At 46.3% G+C, this 21997-nt stretch overlaps 1 protein-coding gene across 7 annotated transcripts in view; it reads left to right on the top strand.

The window, feature by feature from the left end:
- Nucleotides 1-19789, top strand: part of PPFIA1 (PTPRF interacting protein alpha 1) — an 85155-nt gene extending 65366 nt beyond the window's left edge. For 4 of the 7 annotated variants that reach the window (XM_081062081.1, XM_081062078.1, XM_081062076.1 and 1 more), the window contains 11 exons: nucleotides 3373-3454; nucleotides 3557-3757; nucleotides 5564-5626; nucleotides 6118-6144; nucleotides 10691-10866; nucleotides 10960-11057; nucleotides 12736-12911; nucleotides 13604-13672; nucleotides 14551-14716; nucleotides 17254-17323; nucleotides 18251-19789. In XM_081062081.1, the coding sequence (XP_080918207.1) occupies nucleotides 3373-3454; nucleotides 3557-3757; nucleotides 5564-5626; nucleotides 6118-6144; nucleotides 10691-10866; nucleotides 10960-11057; nucleotides 12736-12911; nucleotides 13604-13672; nucleotides 14551-14716; nucleotides 17254-17312 (1117 nt within the window). In that variant the 3' untranslated portion in view covers nucleotides 17313-17323; nucleotides 18251-19789. The remainder of the gene's footprint in view (nucleotides 1-3372; nucleotides 3455-3556; nucleotides 3758-5563; nucleotides 5627-6117; nucleotides 6145-10690; nucleotides 10867-10959; nucleotides 11058-12735; nucleotides 12912-13603; nucleotides 13673-14550; nucleotides 14717-17253; nucleotides 17324-18250) is intronic. The other 3 variants (XM_081062080.1, XM_081062079.1, XM_081062077.1) reach the window with 1 other exon arrangement.
- The last annotated feature ends 2208 nt before the right edge of the window (nucleotides 19790-21997 follow it).

Genomic DNA, 21997 nt, shown 5'->3' with positions numbered 1-21997 from the left:
CTGTGTTTTAAATGCTCTCTCCCCAAGGATGGCTAGTGCGTGCGGGGTCCCTTCCTGCGGTGGTTCCCTGGTTTGCTCGGAAACCTGCGGCGCCCTATGGGGGCCACACAGCCCCCCCCCTCCCCCCCCGCCGCTGCCTCGCAGACTTGGACGGGAGATCGTGCCTCAGTCCGCTCGCCCGTGCTTTCCCAGCGGGCCGTGGCCGTGGGGCTGGGTAGTGCTTTGCCGCCCACAGAGCCGTGCTTGTGGAGTTGAGCCGGTACATTTCGGACAGGTCGCCACAGTGTTGAGAGTGCCCGCCTCAGAGAAAGGGGGCCGGGGCGGTCCTGGGGACGGCAGCACCTACTCGGTGCGTGACCGCAAAAGCTCACACGGGCTTCTCCTTAGGAAAGAGCCTTACCCTGGGCCCTCACTGCTCACAGGCGACGCCACCTTCCTCATACGTGTGCTGTTCCCCACACAAGTGAGCGCATTTCCAAACGTCTTCATCCTCCGACTCTAATGTTAAGGCTAGGAAGCATGTGCCTCAGTTTACTGTCAGAGCAGGTATTTTAACAGTCAGCCGTGGGGACTGGAACTGATCCTCGAGGGAGAATATCAAGTCCTGACCATGGCGGCCACAGCCCTCATCCATCCGGCTCCACGAGGAGGCTGAAAGCTGGGTCACCGTTCCTAACAGTGGGACAAAGCGACAGCAGAGAGTGCAGCCTCTTCCAGCAGAGGGAGGAAATGACACCAAAACCAAACGAGGCCTCCGTTTGCTTTTGGGGCTGTGGCATGGGGGAAACGGTGTGTGCCTCGTGCCCCGATTCTGCAGGACAGTGTTAGCTGCTCCGCGGAGATTCAGGCCGCAGGCATGCCTGGGCTCCTGGAGCCGTCACCTTCGTTCTCGCCTGTTAGGCTTTGGCGCTAATGGCCAGAAGAGTTCTTGTTTGCTGGAAAATTGACCTCAAAAGAACACCTCGTTCCCTTCCAGTTAACTGTTGCTGAGGATTAAAGAAATGCTGTCACATGTATTTCTGGAGTTTTAGTAAACTAGGAAAGTGGCTATTTCTAGTGATCATTAGAAAGGGATCAGTGGGTGAGTTGGTGAGTTGTACGTTGCCATTTCATTTACACAAATCACAGATGAAGGAAATGGGCTGTCTGCATTAGGCCTTTCTTAGTAGCAAGTAAAAGAAACGCAGTTCCTAGGTCAAGTGAGAAAGGAACGTATTTGTTCATGAAACCAAGGGACAGAAAAGGCCTGAGTGAAGCTGGCCTCGCATCTCCAGGTCTGGTCTCAGCCGCCCCTCCCCACAGCTCCCAGGTGGCCCCGTCTCACTCTCTCCTATGGCGCAGGGACCTCTTCACATGATTGGGAACAGTCACCCCTAGAGAAGAAAGGGGTGCTAGTGTTCCTACGTCGGGTGATAGCCCAGGGATAAGGTCCCGAGTTTGGTCTTCTAGGGTCATGGACTGGCTTGATTGGGGGCGGGGGGAGAGGAGGCAGGAAGCCCACAGACCTGCCAGCCGCCCAGCTGGTGTCTCCTCGACCTCCTCCTCCTCGCTCACTTCCCGCGTCTGGTGGCTGCATTGCCCTGCTTCCAGTGCCTCAGCCCAGTTTCCTCAGGACCCAGAAGTCCGTCCTGCTAGAACAGGCTTTCTGTGAGACGGAGCACCCACTGCAGGTGGTCAGGGGCGGCGCGCCGGTCTCCACTGCTGGAGCTAAAGGACTGATTCTAACGCGATCTCCCTTGTTTCAGATGAAAAATGAAGTCTCTGGCGCAGTGCACTTCAGAGTCAGGGGGTCTGGAAACCCTCTGGGCGGGCGGGCTGGGTTGTTGGGGACAGAGCACGTGATCGTGCTGTCAGTCCTGGTCCACCTGCCCGGGACGCACTTGCACTGCTCCTGTGGCTCAGAAGGCTTCTTTCTGTGAGTGCTGGCTCCCACGCAGCCTTAGCTGGGGGGAATTGTCCTTAGGAAACAAAGGGGCAGTTAATTCAGCGCAAGGATGGTTCCTTCGCTCAGCCAGGCCGTTCTGCCCACCCTCCCTTCCTCCAGCATTGTTGTCCCATGAGCTCGATTCTGGGTGGGCTCACTGTCTTCTTTATTTATGAGTAGCTTTACTTATTTTAATTGGAAAACTTTGCCTTTTTTTTATTCTCGATCTGTTAAGATGTGTGTTACAATCTCAGTATATTTATTCCTAGATAATGACAATATTTATTATCCCCAGGAAACCTAAGGTTGACTTAAGGAACACTCATTTGCAATTTTATGTGAACACTTTGAGCTTTAATTGTACTTAGACTTCACAGTCTTAAGAAAAGTGGGATACTGTTTAAATATATTGAAGATCTGATATGTATGTTTAGAAATAAAAAAATTTAGTGGTATGTTCTGCAGGAATGATGACAGAAAATAACTGACTAAAATTGACCGAGGAATTTAAAACTGTCTCAGTGATCTCCAGGCATGTGAGCTAAATGAACCTGTCTTCTGCTGACCCCATCTCCTCTTCTAGGCTTTTCATTTTTAAAAAGAGCTAGTGTCTTTTAGAAAGCCTTGTGAGTAGACAACACCGATAATGTGAGATAAGCTTCATAAAGCTTATTGTGTTACCTCTTATATAACTATGTTAGCAGTAGAGTCATGTTTCAAGATGTTAATATGGTAAAATTGTGGCTTGGCTGTTTTAAAATCAGGCCTACAGAATATTTCTGACCCCACAAGGGGCCAAGGACTCTTAGCCCCTGTGGTGCGTCAGTCTCTTACGTTCATGACCCGCCCTGTGTGCACGGGAGAAGTGGTTGGGATTGAAATTTTCTGGATATGAAGCCTGTGGGTTAAACCACGGGATGATGCAATATCATAATTTAGCAAATACCCAGTTAGCTAAATAGTAGAGAATAGAAGAAACAGCCAAAATCCAGTCGATCACTTGCTTGCTCCACTGGACCATTCTTAAGTGTTAAAAATCTGCATTGTTCTTTGTGGTGTAAAAACTGAAGATTTTTGAAGCTCTCAGAAGCAAATCCAGCTCTAGTTTCCTCTTCCTCCATATTTTTCCTCATTGTTTAGAAAAGGGGAATGGTTGTTTTCCCTTGGGCGTCCTACCTTGGATATGAAGACTGCTGGGTTTTTAAAAAATTGGTAATAACTGTTTAATTCTGCAAGCAGATGATTGTAGAGAGAATCGTGGAGTCAGTCAGCATTCCATCCTTCAGGCATTTCTTGTACTATGTGCCAAAGCGGCTTTCGTCGCACAGTGTAGAAGATGAAAAGGAAACGATGAGATACTCTTAACACTTGTGAAATTTACAATGAGCATTGTTTTACATGTGCATGTAATAGGGAGTCTTTAATTTGGAATATCTTGTTGTTTGCAGGCATGAGTTGCTTGAGGAAGCCCGGAGGCAAGGTTTACCTTTTGCACAATGGGATGGGCCCACTGTTGTCGTCTGGCTGGAGGTACCTCCTTTTAATCCTGGGTTGAGTGGGTGACATATGTGATGGTATAGTCCATTTCATACCCTGAGCCTAACCTCTGACCTTGACACTTCCTGTCTCCAGCTCTGGGTTGGGATGCCAGCCTGGTACGTGGCCGCCTGCCGAGCCAATGTGAAAAGTGGGGCCATCATGTCGGCCCTGTCAGACACAGAGATCCAGCGGGAGATTGGCATCAGCAACCCCCTGCACAGGCTGAAGCTGAGGCTGGCCATTCAGGAAATCATGTCCCTGACCAGCCCGTCAGCCCCTCCCACGTCCAGAACGGTATGTTTCCGTCCCAAGAGTCGATTCTTTGGAAGAAGGAAAATGCCTATACAGGAAGCATTGTCTGTTTATGTTGCTTCTCAACACATCCAGTGTCCAAATTAAAATCGTAGCATTCAAAACATTACAACTTTTTTTTTTCTTTAAATTTTTATTGGGGAGTATTGGGGAACAGTGTGTTTCTCCAGGGCCCATCAACTCCAGGTCGTTGTCCTTCAATCTAGTTGTGGAGGGAGCAGCTCAGCTCCAAGTCCCGTTACTGTTTTCCATCTTAGTTGCAGGGGGCACAGCCCACCATCCCATGTGGGAATCCAGCTGGCAACCCTGTTGTTCAGAGCCCATGCTCTAACCAACTGAGCCACCTGGCTGCCCCAAAACATTACAACTTTTAATCTGTGACAATTGGGTGCTTAAAATACACTTTATTCAATGCTTTTATAACAGCTTGACTACAGTGGCACTGTAATATAGAACTAGGAGTTTTTGAAAATGTGGAAAAGAAACGATCACATTTAAATACAAATGTATGAAAAGTGAAGGGGAAAGGCTTAGATCCCCAGTTGCACTGTAGCCAGTGTTTTGCTCTGTTGATTTGTTTGGCCTACTGGTGCTTTCCATTTGGGGAGTTCAGGGTTTTAAGCAGTCTGTAAACCTGCACGTGTATACCAAGCGTCACATCTGTGTACATCTGTGCTCAGACAGTCTGCTTCCCATGGGAAGACCTGGAAAGTCCTTATAAAGGGTCCTCCTCGTTGAAAAAGTTAAAAACGAAACTAAGGAACACACTAATGGTAATTGGGAGACAGGGCAGGCTCTTTCCACTTCTGCTTTTGGTCTATTCTGGAGAGAAGAACTCTGGTTGAGAAACCCAGAGCCTCACAGACACACTTCTCTGCGTAGCAGGTCAGGGCCCGATTCCGGGCTCAGTTACTCCACACAAGAAGTGTTAAGAGCATTTCTGTTTGTTTTACTTTGTTTCTTGGTGAACAGCCTGTGGTGATGGGCAGCGACGCTGTGCTCTCACCTACTACACAGGTCGCTCTTGGCCCAGTGGCAGCTTCGATCACAGTATCGCAGTGTTGACCTGATCCGTGTTCCCCAGTAGTTCCCATCAGCGTAGCCTTTCTAGAAATGAAGGTGCTGGGGTGGTTTTCCCAAAGGTTTTGTAAACTGTCCTGATAAAGGCAGTTCTTGACGGGCAGTGATGGAGAGCGCACCTTACATTCAGGACACAGGGTGCACCTTGCTCGGAGGCCTGCTCAGAGGCCACACAGCCTGTCTCCGTCTGGTGTGATGGATCGGGCGTGCCGTTATTTGGCACTCTGAACGTGTTCGGCATTCTTTTGGACACACTTAGCCCTCCAGCTCCCTGCCCCTTCATTTCCCCCGGGCCGCGAGTGACGGGGCCTCCCAGGAACCATGTTCTGATAGCCCAGCCAGAGCGAGGCTTTGTTTGGGTAAGACTGTATAAAACACATCGAATGAAGAGTTACCTGAGAAGCACAATTTGCAGAAGTAAGAAATGTTTTCTCTTCTCTTTGTGTGTCACGTACCTCAGGTGGTAAGCCTGACAGAGCTCTAGAAATCGTGTTCTCCTTGTTACTGACAACATGGGGTTAATAAGACGTGATTACTCTTTAAAGGGGTCGAGCTTGTGCTATGCTCTGTCGTTTTCTGTGTGGGCACCTAAAGGAAGCTTTGCCTCCACTGTTCCTCTACGTGCCCATGGCTTACGTGTCTGCCACCTTTCCTCTTTGTCACTGCTTCCCTTGCCCTGGATGTGCGTGGTCACTGGGGTCACCCTAGACCACAGGAAATGTCTGGTTAACGCACGAGGAGATGGAGACGCTCACAGCCACGCCACAAACGGTCAGTCACGGCCCAGGCTCATCTTCCCCTCCGTGCGCGCCCATTTAAGAGCCGCGCGGCGGAAACAAAATCTCGTATCACATTAAATTGTTCCGGATAAGTACTTCCCTTAGGTCTTAGAGAAATGTGTAAAATAGAATTCGCATTTGATCTTACTTCAGGTTTTGTTCAGGAGCTTAAAGATGGTAGGCGGGCCCCGGTCAGAGTAGATTGAGCTCTCGTCTCCTTCAGGAGAGCCCTCAGAATAGCCCCCATTTGGACCGTCTGACCCTGGCTCTCTCCTTTTATGGATGTGCTTGTCGTGGGGCGTCGACTCCTTGCATGAGACATTGGAATTGTTGGTTTTGCATGAGTGTTGCATGATGCTTTTGATTTTTTGAACTTTTCCCTCAGTTCAGCTGCACCCTCCCTCCCAAGTGAATTTGTGTGTGTGACGAGCTCACCAATACTAATACTTGTGTTCTTTTGCGTCCCTAACCACGTAACATCAGGAAGATGAGGAGGGAAGCTGGGCTCAGGTTGGAGACTCTCTATAATATATTCTTCACTATATGTACAGCAACAAAAAGAATTGGAGTATGAGACTTTGTCATTTACTTTTCTTGACATTTTTAACATCTTACTATGTTCAGAATATTGTTAATGATGTGAAAGCGTTAGTCAGAGCAAAGCATAGGAACAAAGACTATAAAGAGTACGTCTCATGGACAATTTTGAAGACTTGTCAGCGTTTCTCGTGTGGAGCCATGGTAGTTCATTCTAATTAACGTGGATCGCTTTGTTTAACGTACGGTCTTTTATATAAAGTTCTGTGGCTTCGGCAGCTCCTGCCTGAGATTATATATGTCAGTCCCTAGTGGTAAACTTTAGTCCTGAGATCTGCGGATGGGAAAACTGTGTTCTCACACATTTCCAATACATCAGTAGGTCCTCCTGTCAGTATTTTACTAAGAACTGTCCTAAATGCTGTGTGAACTAAAGACTTTCCTCCTAATGGAATTCTCAGAAATGAAGCCTCTTCTCGCTAATGTCCTTCTGAGTTTTCAGCTTCCCAGTTCCTCAACTCACAAAAAGCTTTGTCACGACTGTTCTGCAGCCTTACTTTCAGACAGCCCGCTTCAAAACAGTGGCGTTCCTACCTGTGATTCCACCAGCCCCGCCGTGTGCCATGCTGTCCGTTTCAGCGACAGACCGAAGGCTACAAGGTGTGGACAGGCAACGTCCCCTAAGGCTCTCGTTAGTGGCATTGTGTACAGGACTCGAGATTCGAGATTAATTGTGTACCTGAAGAAAAACACAACAATTTTCAATCAGAGTTTTCCTGATTACAAGTTGCTAGTTGAAACACCTGTTTCCCTCTCTCTGTGCTTTTAAAGCAAAGCCAGTGTACGGTGTTTTTTTTTTTTTTTAATGGAAGTAGAGAGGAGCTATAATATGATTCTCTGAGCTCCCCCATTTATGTGCCGCTACTCCAGATAAATGTCCCCATTAATTACTTAACCTAGTCAAATATCTCTTTCCAGGGCCAGTAAGGACCATTAATGGATTAAAAGGGTACATTTCATATTTACTTAAATGTCAGTATATTTTACACTGAGAAGCAGAGCCTTGTCAGCATCTTATTATGAAATTCCCTGCACTGGGATGTGAAGTGTAAATTAAATCAACTGAACATTTGCTCTGCAATGGAAATAGAAACAAGGACGAGCCATGCCGATGGTGCTAGCATTAGCCAATGTTCGATCTTCGGCAGAAGCAAGGACATCGAGGCTTCCCGGTATCTGTAAACTGCCAGGTGCTGCCAAACGCGGGAGGAATACCTGCTCCGTCCCATGCTGCTGCGTGGTGGCCAGCTCGTAAGCCCAGGGGAAGTGAGAGATGCCCTTGGGTGCTCAAGAACACATCCAGTGTGCTCAAAGCCATGGGGGCTTCCATCGAGCAAGTAGCATCAGCACGCTCGCTCTCTGTGCAAGACTGCCACCTGCCAGAAACACAGGGCTGAACAGAGCAGCCAATCTCTGCCAGTATCACACTATAGAGTTCAGAACATGGAGTTGTACTTGTAGTCGTTTCAGCAGTGGAAAAATAGAGCCTGTGCCGTGGCTGCCTCTTGTAGCCCATGAGAGACCTGTCACGTGTTTCAGAAGGCTGTCATGGCAGCCCAGGAGACGTGGTTCTCCCTGGGATTGGTGAGCCCGGCCCTCCCAGGAGCTCACGTTTCTGACCATTGAAGAAGCGTGAGTAGAGCAGACAGTGAGGAAACAAAAATGAGGAGGGTTCTGCTTCCATGGAAATCTGTTTTTAGACAATAGCAGATAGTCATGCTGTAGGTGTCTGGCCTACGAGATCAGAGTAAGGTTTGAAAGAGTGAAAAAACATGATATTGTGATGAAGCCCCCGAAAAAGTTTGCTGTTTTTCTCAGTCATGGTTGTTTAGAGCAAATAGTGAAACTTTTTATCCCCCCATTAGAATCTGAGCACTCTTGTTGGCGTTTGAGTCATTCCTTCCAGCCTGGTCGGTATAAATAATAAATTAGATTAGAGGCCGTATTTTCAAGACAACATGGTGGTAGTTGAGAGTTCCTGTTTCCAAGGACTCCATAATGTACAGAATTCCTGTGAACGTGGCTTCGTCCTTTTACCTTTCTTTGATATGTATGTTTATACATATAATGTGCTTATTTCTGTTTCATTGTACACAGCTTGCATGTATGCTGTTAGATTTAACCCTAAGGATTTCAGAGTTTTGATGACATTGTAATGGGTATTTTTAAAATTTCAATTTCCAGTTCTAGTATTTGGAAATACAGTTCCTTTGACATATTGACCTTATACCCTGCAACTTTACTAAATTCACTTTAGTTCTGATAGCTGTTTTGTATATTTACTTTCTACGTTGATCATCCAGTCATCCGCAAATAAGGACAGTTTTTTTCTTTACCAATTCATACGCTTTTGATTTATTTTTCTTGCCTTATTACTACAGTGGCCAGGAGCTCCAGTATTGTTGAGTAAAAGTGGTGAGAGCAGACATCCTTACTTTGCTCCTGATCTTAGGGAGAAATACCTAGTCTTTCACCATTACAGATGGTGTCAGCATTCTGTTGTTTGTAGATGCCCTTTATCAGAATGAGGCAGTTTTCTTCCATTCCAAAAATGCTGAGATTTCCATAAATGAACGATGAATTTTGTCAAATGCCTTTTCCTCATATTTTGAGATGATATCATGGTTTTTCTTTTCAATCCATTGATATGGTGAATTTCATGGATTTTTTTTCTCAAATGTTGACTCAACTTTACGTTCGTTCCTGAGAGAAACGCCACTTGTCATGACATCTTATCCCTTTAATATATTACTGATTTGATTTGCTAATGTTTTGTAAGGAATTTTGCATCTGTGTCTATGAGGGATATTGGTCTGTAGTTTTCTTGTAACACATTTGTCTAGTTTGTTATCAGACTGATGCTGGCCTTATAAAATGATTTAGGCATTTCTTCTTCACTGTTTTGGAATAGTTTGTGTAGAATTGCTATTTTTTTCATAAATGTTTGGTAGGATTCACCAGTAAAGCCATTTAGTATGATTTTATGTGTGAGAAGTTTTATAAGTATAAATTAGAATTCTAGTAGATACAGGTTATCAGTTTCTTACTGAGTGGCTTTCGTAGACAGTATCTTTCAAGAAATATGCCCATTTTATTTAAGTTGCTTAGCATTTGTCCACAGTTTTCCCTTATTAGCCTTTCAATGTCTGTAGGATTGGTACTTATGCCCCCTCTTTCATTCTTGATATTGGTAACGTCTTTTTTTTCTGGATTACTCTGGTGAGCGGTTAGTCAATTTTATTGATGAACCAGGTTTTAGTTTCATTGTTTTATTTTCTGTTGTTTTTCCGGTTTCTGTTTCATTGGTTTCTGCTCTTTTATTTTCTTTCTTCTCCTTGCTATAGATTTCATTTGCTTTTCTTTTTCAAGTTTTTTCACATAGAGTGATAAAGTCTTGAGTTGTGACTTTTCTCCATTTATAACATGAGCATGTAATATTATAATACTATAAATTTCACTCAAGACACTGCTTTAGCTGCGTCCCACAATTTTTGAATATATTGTGTTTCACTCATTCAATTATAAATATTTTCTCATTTCCCTTGTAATTTCTTCTTTGACACATGGCTTATTAGAGTATGCTGATTTCCAAATATTTAGCAGTTTTCCAGATATCTTATTATTGATTTCTAATTTAATTCTTTGAGATAAAAGAACGTAATTTGTATGATTTCAGCCTCTCGATGTATTTTGAGATTTGTCTACCATGGAGAATGTTCCATGCATACTTGAAAAGAATGTATTCTGCTATTTTGGAGTAGAGTGTTCTATAAAATGTCAAGTCAGGTTGGTTGACAGGGTTGTTTAGGGCTCCCACGCGTCCTGAGGTTGTTTATTTGGGCTTTCTTGTTCCATCCACGGTTGACTTACTGAGAAAGGAAGGTTGAGGCTTCTGACCAGTTGTGCGTCTCTGTTTCTCCTTCCAGTCCCATCAGTTGTTGTTTATCTTTTCTTTTAAAACTATTTTTTAATTCACTTTAACTGATTTTGGAATTAATACCTTTTGTTAAGGAAATTTGGAAAATGAAGTATTAAAAGTAAAGTTAAAACCAGCCAGAGACATTTTAATAAGTAGTGTTAGATTGCTCCTTCAAACTTGTTCATGAGCCGTGGTCATTCTTTGGTGTTATGTTATTATACATAAAACTATTTCAGAAAGATAATGTGTAGTCAGTTACAGTTTTATTGTGGTTTGATTAATAGGTTACATTTATAAACAACCAATCACAGGTTTTTAAGTGTATAATTCCTTTTGCAAACAATTTTACTAGCACATTTAAAAGGTAGTTAATAGGAGCAGGTTATTTTGAAATTGTAATGAACAGTGTTTCCATTCGTTAGTTTAGCCTTTGAGAATATGTAATAGATTTGAATTCCAGTTAGAGATTATTTAAACTGCTCTTGTGACCTCTTCCACGGAGTGTTCTCTGCACTGATGATACTTCATTACTGCAAGCAGACGCTGGCCTACGGGGACATGAACCACGAGTGGATCGGCAACGAGTGGCTGCCCAGCCTGGGCCTCCCGCAGTACCGCAGCTACTTCATGGAGTGTCTGGTGGACGCCCGCATGCTGGACCACCTGACGAAGAAAGACCTGCGAGGGCAGCTGAAGATGGTGGACAGTTTTCATAGGTAAAGCACTGCCAACACTCCTTATTAGTTGGCAGAGAGACCTGTGCCTGTTGCCATCGCTTATTTTTTATTTCTTATTTTTTTTGGAAATAGAAACAGTTTCCAGTGCGGAATTATGTGCCTGAGAAGGTTAAATTATGATCGAAAAGAACTGGAAAGAAGAAGAGAAGAAAGCCAGAATGAAATAAAAGGCTAGTACATGATGTTTATTGATTCAGCATAGGTCTGCTTTCCAGTGTATTCACAGCTTCAGTGATTTCCTAGTTTTAAAAAATGAGGAAAGGCTTTAAGTGGAGAAGACGAGTCTGCCGTTATCACATAGGGGGGATCCTGGGTAGAATAAGTGCTTCTCAGCTCCTCCCATGTGGCCAGAGCTTCTGCCTGTTTTCTCGTGTTCCCATCAGTGTGTGGGCAGACTGTGTCCAGGTGAGCATTTCCCGACAACATCAGTGATTTCCTGTTGTGAGGACATGGGCCTGTCCCTGACAAGTGCTGCCACACACGCGGACGAACAAGGCCCTGCTGTGGCTACTCAGTTGAAGTGTGAGGAGGATGGCTCTGGCCGTTCATGCAAGGACTTCAGAAGCACAGACTGACACCGGTGCTTCTGCTCCCTGGGTTTACATGTCAGCGGGGCCTTGAAGATGGAGTGGGAGCTCCTTGCAGCAGGAGGAAGGCAGAGGCCTTTCAGTTAGAAATCGGGCGGGCGTGTCAGAGGGCCTGGGTGTTCAGCCCGAGACAAGGCTGCTCTTCTCTGATGGGGAGCCTCTCGCAGCACCTCTGAATGATCGGGGACAGCAGTGTGCTTTGAAGTGAGGTACTGGCGATTGAGCTCGACGTCAGATCTCAGAATGCTCAGAATATGCAGAAATCACTAACAGTAGTGATAAGATACCACTACTAACTGTGATAATAAGAGAAAGGACTTACTGAACAACTCCAAGAACTTTCATTTAATTCTTACCACAGGTGGATTCATTTAATTCTTACCACAGGCCTGTAAGTGCCACTTTCACCCCCAGTTCTTACTAAGAAAGGAATGGAATATGAAAATGTGGTCGGGGCGATGGCCCATTGGAAGGATAGTCTAGTCAGACTTGAGTTACTGTGAGTCACGAGAAAACCGATGGCCAGTGCTTACTGTGAGTGCATGTGTGTGCGTGCACACCCTTTATCCAGAAAAGGATATTGGAAATGAAATTTGTAAAACTCTCATTTGTTTTCTGTGTCCATTTTAAACCTTTACAGTTGACAAAAGCTGTCTTTGAAAGTAATTGGTGATCATCGTCCGTATTTTACAGAGAGACTATTTCAGATCTCTTCTAGAGCAGACGTAATCGTTCACTGCTTTGCATAATACAAGCTCTTCCCCCAAAGTCTCTGGTATGCTGGGAATATCTTTAAGTGTCTCTCTGTTTACAATGAGACGACAACAAAGGCTTCAGGACTCCAAGGGAGAGGTTTGCATTGAATGGAGAAGGTGTTCGAGTTGGTGCCCACCCCGTGGTGGGAAGCAAGTGTTTCCAGTGCTCTGAAGTCTGTGTGGGCGTGTGGGCACCTGGCACGCATTCCCATCCCTGTCTGTGCTGCTGCTTTCCGACCCCTGTGTCCTTCTCATTGCCTGCTCTCTAGACACCGAATGGACATAACTTCATTCCTTTCGGGTTCACTAGAAGAACGAGTCCTAGTGGAAGGTTTCCAAGACTAGACAAGAGCCGAGGCGTCCACGTCTAAATGCAGCGCTGTGCCCCAGCTCTCATGGGAACTGAAGGGCCAGGACCGTGTAGGACCGCCGGCCTGAGTCACGGCACGTGCGTGATGAAGGCAGCTTTTCAGAGCCACGTTTACCATGTTCTTACTCACCTGCAGATGTGCTTGTTTGGAGCAACGATCGAGTGATTCGCTGGATTCTCTCAATCGGCCTTAAAGAGTACGCAAACAACCTGCTGGAGAGCGGCGTGCATGGCGCACTTGTGGCCTTAGATGAGACCTTCGACTTCAACGCGCTGGCACTGCTGTTACAGATCCCCACGCAGAACACACAGGTAACACCGAGCCGGCCGGGCCTTCACCCCCGGCGCTCAGGCGGTTCTCCTGATGAGACACTGAGCCAGTGTCCGAATGGAGACCAGGCGTACAGAAGCTCAGACCACTAGCAGTCTGTCGCCATACGGAATCCGTGGTCACAGTGCAAATCAGCAGCGCTTCATTCTTCGGTACTTTGGCCTGTCCTCTTTCCATTTTCTATCGCAAGCCTGAGAGTCTTCAATAAACAAAATAAGGGGGAACTTCAAGTGTGTATGCTCATACGAGTGACGTATTTAGTTCTTACACGGAAAGAGAAATGCTCGTAGGTATGCCAGGTGGAGGCTATTAATGGTGTGTCAGTGGGTAATTGCCCTGGGTACCTTTTTTTGATTCATGGGCTCATTAGAGGATCAGGAAATGTTTTATGTGACAGAAGAGCGTGTATCTTTGCCAATACCCCTGACCTTCCCACGTGCTCCCACCCACACAGCACAGACTTTAATTTCCAAGAGACCGTGGGTCCCTGTTCACAGAAGCGCACCCACAGACTCCACTTTAAAACCTGGATTTAGAACAGTTGCGGTTCAAGGCACTCATCGCCTTTCAAACAGGTTTTTAAAAGTCTTGGTTTGAAGAACAGTTGTGATGTGCTGCAGCCTTCAGATTAGATTGATGAAAATGTCAGGGTGTTGTTCTGTTCTGATTTCAGGCTCGTGCTGTCTTGGAAAGAGAATTTAACAACCTTTTGGTCATGGGAACTGACAGACGGTTCGATGAAGTAAGCTTTCAGCCTAACGATTTTGAAATTTCCATTAAATGTGAATTGTTTTGTCACACTTGTATGAACTGTTTTGTCAAGTACCTCTTCTAAATGTGGCGATAATTTTACATTACAAGTTACGCATCGCTCTTACATTTTATTAGCAAGTGATCTATTAAGAAACTAATATTTTCAATAAGATGGGGGTTTTGTTGTTGTTGCCGTTGTCCTTTTTGATACCCCTCAGAAGTGTTTTCCGCATCACAAAACACTGGTTGCAGCCTAGGAATGGAGTCTGTCTGTTAGTTGTTTTGGGGACACCTGGGTGTCTTTCCCCACCCAGAGCCCTGTGCTTTGGGGGAATGTTTCAGAAGCATATTGAAAAGCACAAAATGTTACGTCCCCTTGTACAAAACCACGACTCATTTATTCCCACACTGTCATTCATTATTCTCTTGATTGGATCTTAAGAAAAGTTGAGTTTGACAAAGAATAGGATACCCTACAGAGGTACTTGCTGGCTTTATCTCAGCATAAGATGGAATTATTGACAGCTTGGAAACGATTTTTAATACAAATAAAAAATATTATATAGTAAGAAGGTGGTTTTTGCAAGATAAGAAGTGGAGCACGGTGAGAGGAGGAGCACACCTCCACGTGGCCCAGGACCACCGTGTTTGCCCAGATACATCCCAGCATAAGTGTTACCAGGCCTCCCTTCACTCTCAGAAGCTCCCAGTTTGGTCATAAATCACATGGTTTATCGAGAACAGGGCTGGACACAGGTGAACAGAAATGCAGTGACAAGTTCAAAAGAAATGTTGAAGGGCTGGTAATTTTATGTTTTTGTCCTTGATTTTAAAATCAGTTTTGTTTTCTGCCCTTTAACTTACCAGGATGATGATAAAAGCTTTAGGAGAGCACCTTCTTGGAGGAAAAAATTTAGACCAAAGGACGTTCGTGGTTTAGCTGCTGGGTCAGCAGAGACTCTCCCCGCAAACTTCCGGGTCACCTCCTCTCTGTCCTCACCCTCTATGCAGCCAAAGAAGATGCAGCTGGACGGTACGTGACGGCCAGGCCAGCCGGCCGCCTGTGGGCAGCACGAGCAGCGTTTTGGCTGGCACGTTGGTGCTCGTCTAGAATGGCCAGTTTAATAGGTTACGAGGCAGCTGAGTATTGCGCATGCCCAGGTTTCCATGTTTTAAAATCAGTCCTAACATCTGTTGATAAAAGATTAACAATAATACAGATTTTTTTTTAAGTTCTTGTCTGGTTGAATATTCCTATTCTTCCAGCTGGTGAAGGTAAGCACTGTGTGTTCTCAGAGTGTTGGATTGACCTCCGCCTTGTAAGGGTGTGTGTGGTGTGTGTGTGTGTGTGTGTGTGTGTGGTGTGGTGTGTGTGTGTATGTATGCGTGTGGTGTGTGTGTATGTATGTGTGGTGTGTATGTGTGGTGTGTGTGGGGGGGTGTGGTGTGTGTGTGGTATGTGTAGTATGGTGTGTGTGTGTGTGTGTGTGTGGTGTGGTGTGTGGTATGAGTGTGTGCGCGCGTGCCAGGTAGCACGAGAAGCTTCCATCAGTGCAGTAGCTTTCACACTGCGTACTTAGTCCCAGGACCGCTCTCTATACTGGAAAGGTGACTCAGTCCATTTTAAATGACATGATTGCCACCTCTGTGAGCTCTGCCTTTCCTTTCTTCCCTCTGTCCCTGCTGTGATTTGTCCTTGTCTCTCTGTGTCACAAAGGGATGGAGAGAAGCAAGGAGGCAACACTGGGAGTCCTCACTGCAGGGCAGCTGGTCCTGCCAGCTCTGCCAGCTCTGCCGTGGCGGTTTCACATTGCGCCTGTGTCCCTCCCTGGACAACCACGGTGCTTTGAGTACATTCTAATTAGAGTCTGCCGTGCGTTACTGGCAGACCTCCTGGCTGTGAGCGTCCCCACGTAGGAGGTGCTGACCGTGAGCTCTGCACCTCAGTTCCTGCCCGTTACACTGTCACCCTGTTCTCCTCATCAGCTGCTGGTGATGGCCCAGGACTCATTCCCACAAGCTGACTTAGGAAGTATCGGCTTGCCGTGCGTCCTCGTGCGTGTTAGCGGGGACGGCCCACTGGAGTGGTACTCCGGTTACAAGTGACTTCCTTCTCCTCTGACATAGTCGGGTACGCTATAGGAAAGGGAACATGTGGTTTTTACTAGCTTTCCAGTTATTAGCCCTCCCCATAAGCAGGTTTATAAGTTTAGCTCTCACTTGTCTGTGTAAAAATCAGACAGTCATTTATACAAAGCCTTTGCTAAGCTGGATACCTAATGAGAATGGCTTACAAGGCAGCACTTTTATTAAAAAGTCACATCTGCCTGCCAGAGTTTAATAATATGCCTAATGGGAGGAAAAGCCAGTAATTTTTTAAAAGTAGCATTTTTCTTTTAAGAATCATTCAGATAATTTCTTACAAGTTTTAACTGTAATTTGGCCTTTGAATTATTAAATAATCTGAGTGCTTTCTTATTTCCTTATAGCTTCGTTCCTATTTTCGTCATCACAAATCACATTTTCCTGTTAAATGTTAACAGAATATTAAGATGAGAATTTAGATAAATTAAAACTAATGCTAGAAAAGGGCATAGGGAGCATGTTACATAGAAGGTAACTTTCCCCTATATGATAGCTAAGGCATAAACCTGGTAAAAATTGATTATTTTAATGGCTTTTTGAATAAGGGAGTGTGAGGTCACTTGCAGCAGGTTTCCTGGGCTCTCAGAATCAGAAAGATTTATAAAGCTTCCCCTTTCTCTCCGGCAGCACCAGCTGTCTTAACATCCTTTCTGGAACCACGGCAGAATATTAATAAAATGTGTTCCTGGTGGAAACCAGAAAATGTGTAACTGGGAACAGCGAATATCTGCTACAGATTTTCTTAAGTGTCTTAGTCCAGTTCGCAGCGAGGAATTGGGGCTTTTCTGTTGCGCCATGCGGTGTATTTCTTAACCAAAGAAAATCAGTGGTGCACATTGTTCCCGGGAGAAACAGAGGTTGGGCTTCATTTTCTTCGACAAATCATTGTCCTCTTGCCACCCCTGAAACCATGCGCTGGGGTCTCGTACCTGCCGTGAGGTGTCCTTCCCTTCCCTCAAGCCACATGCCTGCTGAACTCTCGCCCTCGCCCTCAGTGGGCTGGTGCCGGCTCACATTGCTGCTGGGTTTCCCATGAGACCATTCGTACAGGTACAATATTTCAGGCTGAAAGGGAAGTCCAGTTGCTCTGTTCATCTAGAGTTTATCACGTTAAGCAGGCGTCGTGTATGTACATGTACGTCATGAAATTGATTTTGTATCATCTGATGTGTCGCTGCTGTTTTGGAATGAACTTCCCGTGACTCCCAGGGCTGTTGGGAGATGAAGAGACACTGGGTGAAACCCCACTTGGTGCCACTTCGATTCTCCGTCTGGCTCATCCACTCCCACTCTAGAAGTTTCCCTTGGAGCCCTCAATAGGAGCTGTTGTAGGTGTGAAAATGTGTGTGTGTGCCTGTGCCCTGGTGTGACTTCCAAGACTAACTGCATGCTGTGTTTGCACGCCTCTCCTGGTTGTCGGAACAGGCAACGTGTCAGGAACGCAGAGGTTGGATTCTGCTACAGTCAGGACTTACTCCTGCTGAGGCCTCCAGTGGTGAGTAGGACGATGGCTGTCCCTGGTGTGTGCACATGTGCTCGGGCGACGGGCATGCGCTGTAGGCTTCAGGCCGGGAGCCCACTGTAGCTAGCTCAGGGGCTTAAAAAGTGCAGACACACCAGCCTTTCCTCACCTGTTAGGGGGATTTTGGCATGCTGGATGCTTCCAATTTGTCCTACAGAGGTTAGTGTGTCCTCGTATTTAAGGAGAAAACATGGATTTCCGCTTTGTCCTTAAACCTAAAACTGCCGCCTTATTTGAAGTATCTGTCAATGTTCTTTTGGGGGGGGGGAGGCAGGAAAGCAGAACTGGGCAGAAGAGAACACGAACTCAGCCCTGAGCCAGCTGCCCCCGGAGTTAAGAGCACCTGGCAAGCCGCCCTGCTCTGACACCTGGATGGGCATCTGTGTGATTCCCCAGTGGGCAGTGCTAGCTAGCTTTGCGTAAACACACATTCTGGAGTGAGAGCAGCCCCCAAGTATGGAGCTCCATGACACTCTACTGTCATGTGATACTAATAACCTTTCAGCTTAGAGATTGGCTTTTCAAAACAAAACTGCACTGCCATCCCAGGGGTCAGTGCCTGAGGGACCCCGCCCCGCCGGGGCGGTAGTGGTGTGGGGGCCCTGCGGGAGGGGCACTGTTCTGCCCTGCTCTGTGTTCAGACCTCAGCTGGAATCTGATTGGTTTTGTCTTTTTTTGTTAATTGACTTTTAGACGTAGGCCAAATGGAAGTCAGTGAAGGAATTCTTTCCTCGATATGTATAGTCCTTGATGTTTATTCTAAACTCTCAAAGAGGCTGAACCGAGGTGTCAGGGAAGCGTGGGTGCCCGCAGTGGGGTGGGGTGGGGGCACCAGAGCGGGCAGCCCGTCCTGGTGTGGCGAGGCTCAAACCTGCTTTTTTGTCTGTTTTTATTTTCCAGTTTACCCACACTACTTCTACCGGTGATTCGGCAGCGTTTTGAATCCAGCAAAGACTGCATTTTAGAATTCAATGGAATCCTTTATCTGTTAATACTTGTTATATGGACCCTGAGATATTTTATTACAGAGTTTTTAATTAGTAAAAAAATTCATGAATACCATAGAGAAAATATTTTAGAATTTAATGTTTCTTATATTTATGTAAACTTATGCCTTCATTTATATAGTTACTTACTTTTTCATGTATATCCAGGCTATAAATATCCTTTCAAATCAATTCATGTTCTTATATCTAATTTTAGTCTTTGAAATGAATGTACTGTAATGCTTGTATGTATAAATCTTATGAACAGATATAGGGCTTTTGTAAATTATGCATTTATTGTAATTATCATTGTTTAATTTTGTAATAATAAACCACGACCGAGAAAAGGATTTGACTGCGTTTGTGAAATCATCGTGACACAGCGATCATCCTTGATGAACGTTCCTGAGCTCACTACAATCACTTTGAAATCAGCAGACCTGATGTCAGACAATTATTGTTGTATTTTAATGACTAACCTTACAATACTTTTTCTAGCAAGAAATGCTTTGTTCTGCGATGTGAACAGATTAAAAGTACCTGGTGTTAGCTATGAGCTTCTAATAAAACTTGGACTGAAAGGATTAGCAGAACACTATGACAATTTCTTAGGACCTGTTACACTTTCATGGCCTCGTCTCTGCGGGCTTCGCTTGTCTTCAGTGAGTGGCAGAAGCCATGAGCTGGGGACCGTTCTCAGCCAGAACAGAAAGACTCAGGTGGGGGGCCTGGGGCCGGCTTCCCGCGCTCTCCCCTGGGAAGCAGGGTGGCAGGGCGCCCACCCAACCACTCAGAGGACCAATCACGGGCGCCGTGCTCTCATCGCAAAGCCGGTGGTGCAGAGAGGACGGCCGCGAGGGATCCTGAAAATAATGTAGTGCGACTCTAACAAAGGCCTTATTTTTCTTAGGTAAATCATCTTTTTACATTTGTTTGTAAACATGTTTAAAGAATGGACCTAGTCTTACATTTTTAGATTTTGATGATATAGCCATTTTGGATTGTCTGAGTAGCCGCCGTAACTTTTACTTTGTAAATGGCATATTAAAAAGCCAGCAGGAAATGTGCTCAGATCAAGGAGAGTTATTTATTATGCAGCCGGTGCACAGGTGGATGGCATGTCCTTACATTTGGTTTCTGCTTTGGATTTGTACAAGTCACGGTTTCCGTTCTGTTTTTCTATTAATCTTTTGAGAATTTCCTGATTATGTAACAAAGTATGTACAGTCTACTTTTGAACTCTTTTTATCACAGTGTTATTTATTGCTTTCTCTCAATAAAGTGCTGAAGCATTTCCCACTGCCAATAATGAACCCGAAAATAAGCTGTAGCCCCATTGCAAGTTTCCTGCCGCTGCTCTGGGTCGGGCTCTAGGCCCATGGTGGCAGCAGTGTCATAAGGTGGAAATTCGGTCCTAGAAGTCAACTGAGACAATAAAGAAGCTGGAGGACGGAAGTATAGGGTTGAGTGTCATTTAAAGAAGGCCCAGGTGGTTCCTGCCCTTGGTTCAGGAGGCCCAGACACTCTGCCTCATCAATACCTACGGGGAACTGGGCCCTGAGAGAACCAGACGCCAGGAGGCAACTGACCGTCAAGCAGAAGTGGAACCGTAGGCTCATGTAAACGGGGCCCTTGACCTGGGGCTCCAATGGTGTGGGGAGTAGGAGGGTAGGGGGAAGTGACAGACAGTGTGTGTGTCTGCGTGCACGTGCTGTTTCTCAGCTTCCTTGCTGTCCTCGCCACGAGATTATAAGGCAGCACCCCAAGATGTGTCCTCCCATTTCCATGGCCCCTGGGAACCAGGGAGTCTACTTCTCTGATAGCCCTAACCAAGTCCTGAGTCACGTAGCAGCCCAGCTGGCACGGGAGGAAACATGCCAAGTGGCTCAGGCAGGTGGGCAGGGCCACACCCAGACATGGCTGGGAGCCCGCGCGAGTGGGAGGCAGCCCCAACCTCAACCTACTGGGTAGTGTTTCCCTGCCTCCACACAGCGCCTTCAGGTCTGGGGACGTACAAGGCCCATGGCTGACACACATCCCCACCAAGGCCGTGTTGGGTGGCACTGCTGCAGTCACCTGGGTTTTCATTTCTCTGTGTGTCCTTCCAGGGCTGACGGACTCCTGAGTGGTGCATATTTTCTGTACGTGGATTAATATTCCAGCTCATTTCTGTGAGGGCTTAGCTCCCAGGTAACCATTTTCCTGTTTAGGACCTGTGCTTACGGGTCTTCCAATTTGATGTAGCCTTATTTTCTGCATTTCCTAGTTCGTGGGGTTAACTTAAGTGTGAGATTTAGAACCCTAGTGCGTCCTGGCTTTCTTGTGCCTGACCAAACCCAGTCAAGCCTTGGGTACCTTAAAGCTTCCGGAAACAAACCAAGTTAGCACTGATTTGTTAACTTGCAGGTGTTTTCTTAAAACGGTTTATGCCTTTTGAGAAAGTCAGTGGAGAAATACCCAAAGGAAGTGGTAAGATGTTTCGTAATGTTGCTTTTCTAAGAAAGCCCGTTAGCTGTCCCTCTTAGGTCTGTTTGGCTCACATTGAATGTCCCAGGGCTTGCCTGAAGGGGCGGGGGACAGGTGTGTTCACGATAAAGACTCTTGGCTCCTCCCTTCACTAAAGACTCCATTAAGGCTACTGTAGCCTCAGAATTGCGGCCCTTACCTTCCTCTTGTCACGTTTCACATCCTGCATTTTAAGGTAATTGTGGGGTTTGGGTTGTGTTCTTTGCTTTTTCTACCCAAGTCCCGTCTTCCTGTTCTTTGGCAGACAGGTAGGTGGATGTCCAGCTGCTACCATCTCCCCAAACACGGGTTGGTGCACTTCTAAATACCTCGGTACTTGTGTTTCTAGTGATTCTGCTATTTCGTGACCTCGCCTCTGGTGCACCTTTGCAAGTCCTGCAGTTGGAGGTCAGCTCTTCGTGCCTGGCTCCCGGGCAGAGCAGTAACATGGCGGGAAGAAGGTGGGGTTCCTCCTCTTGGAGGAGCCATGTGCCTGTCCAACTTTTGGCGGTTGCTGGCGTCTTTGGCTGTGGCCCGTCCCTCCAATCTCTGCCTCCCTGTGCGTGTGGCCTCTCCTCTCTGTGTGTTACCTTCTGTCTCATAAGAACACTGGTCATCGGCCCACCAGCTAACCCAGGATGACGTCATCTCAAGCCGCTTCACTTACTTACATCTACAAAGACCCCTTTTCCAAATAGAGTCCCATTCACTGGTCCCACAGATTTGGACATAGATACACCTTTTGGGGCCACCACTCACCCCACAACACCACTCTGCTTCTGGAGACCTGCCCCGCCCTGGAGATGACGGGTACAATGGGCCCTACCCCCGAGGGACCCAGCCTGTAGGAACAGGACTCCCAATGTCATAAAGGGCACTGAGCCGAGATCATGTGCCTGTGCTGGGATTCTGGGGAAGAGGGGTGTTCCAGACTCATTCGCAGTGACACCGGGGGGTGGGGGCAGAGGCTGACCAAGGAGACAGTGGAAGACATTTTAAAATCAATAAGACGCCCCTTGGCGTGCAAACGGGTTTGACTTCTAGGATGTCATAAACGTGAGTGTACAGAGCACCACCTAGCAGACGGGGGGAGGGGGCTGCTCTGTTGAGAAGCGATGCCACCATTGCTTCCTGAAGCCCCAGGCACATAGAGGTG

The sequence above is a fragment of the Rhinolophus hipposideros genome (assembly GCF_964194185.1).
Source record: "Rhinolophus hipposideros genome assembly, chromosome: 10".
In the NCBI taxonomy this organism is placed as follows: Eukaryota; Metazoa; Chordata; class Mammalia; order Chiroptera; family Rhinolophidae; genus Rhinolophus; species Rhinolophus hipposideros.
This window is presented reverse-complemented; position numbering and strand designations above follow the sequence as displayed.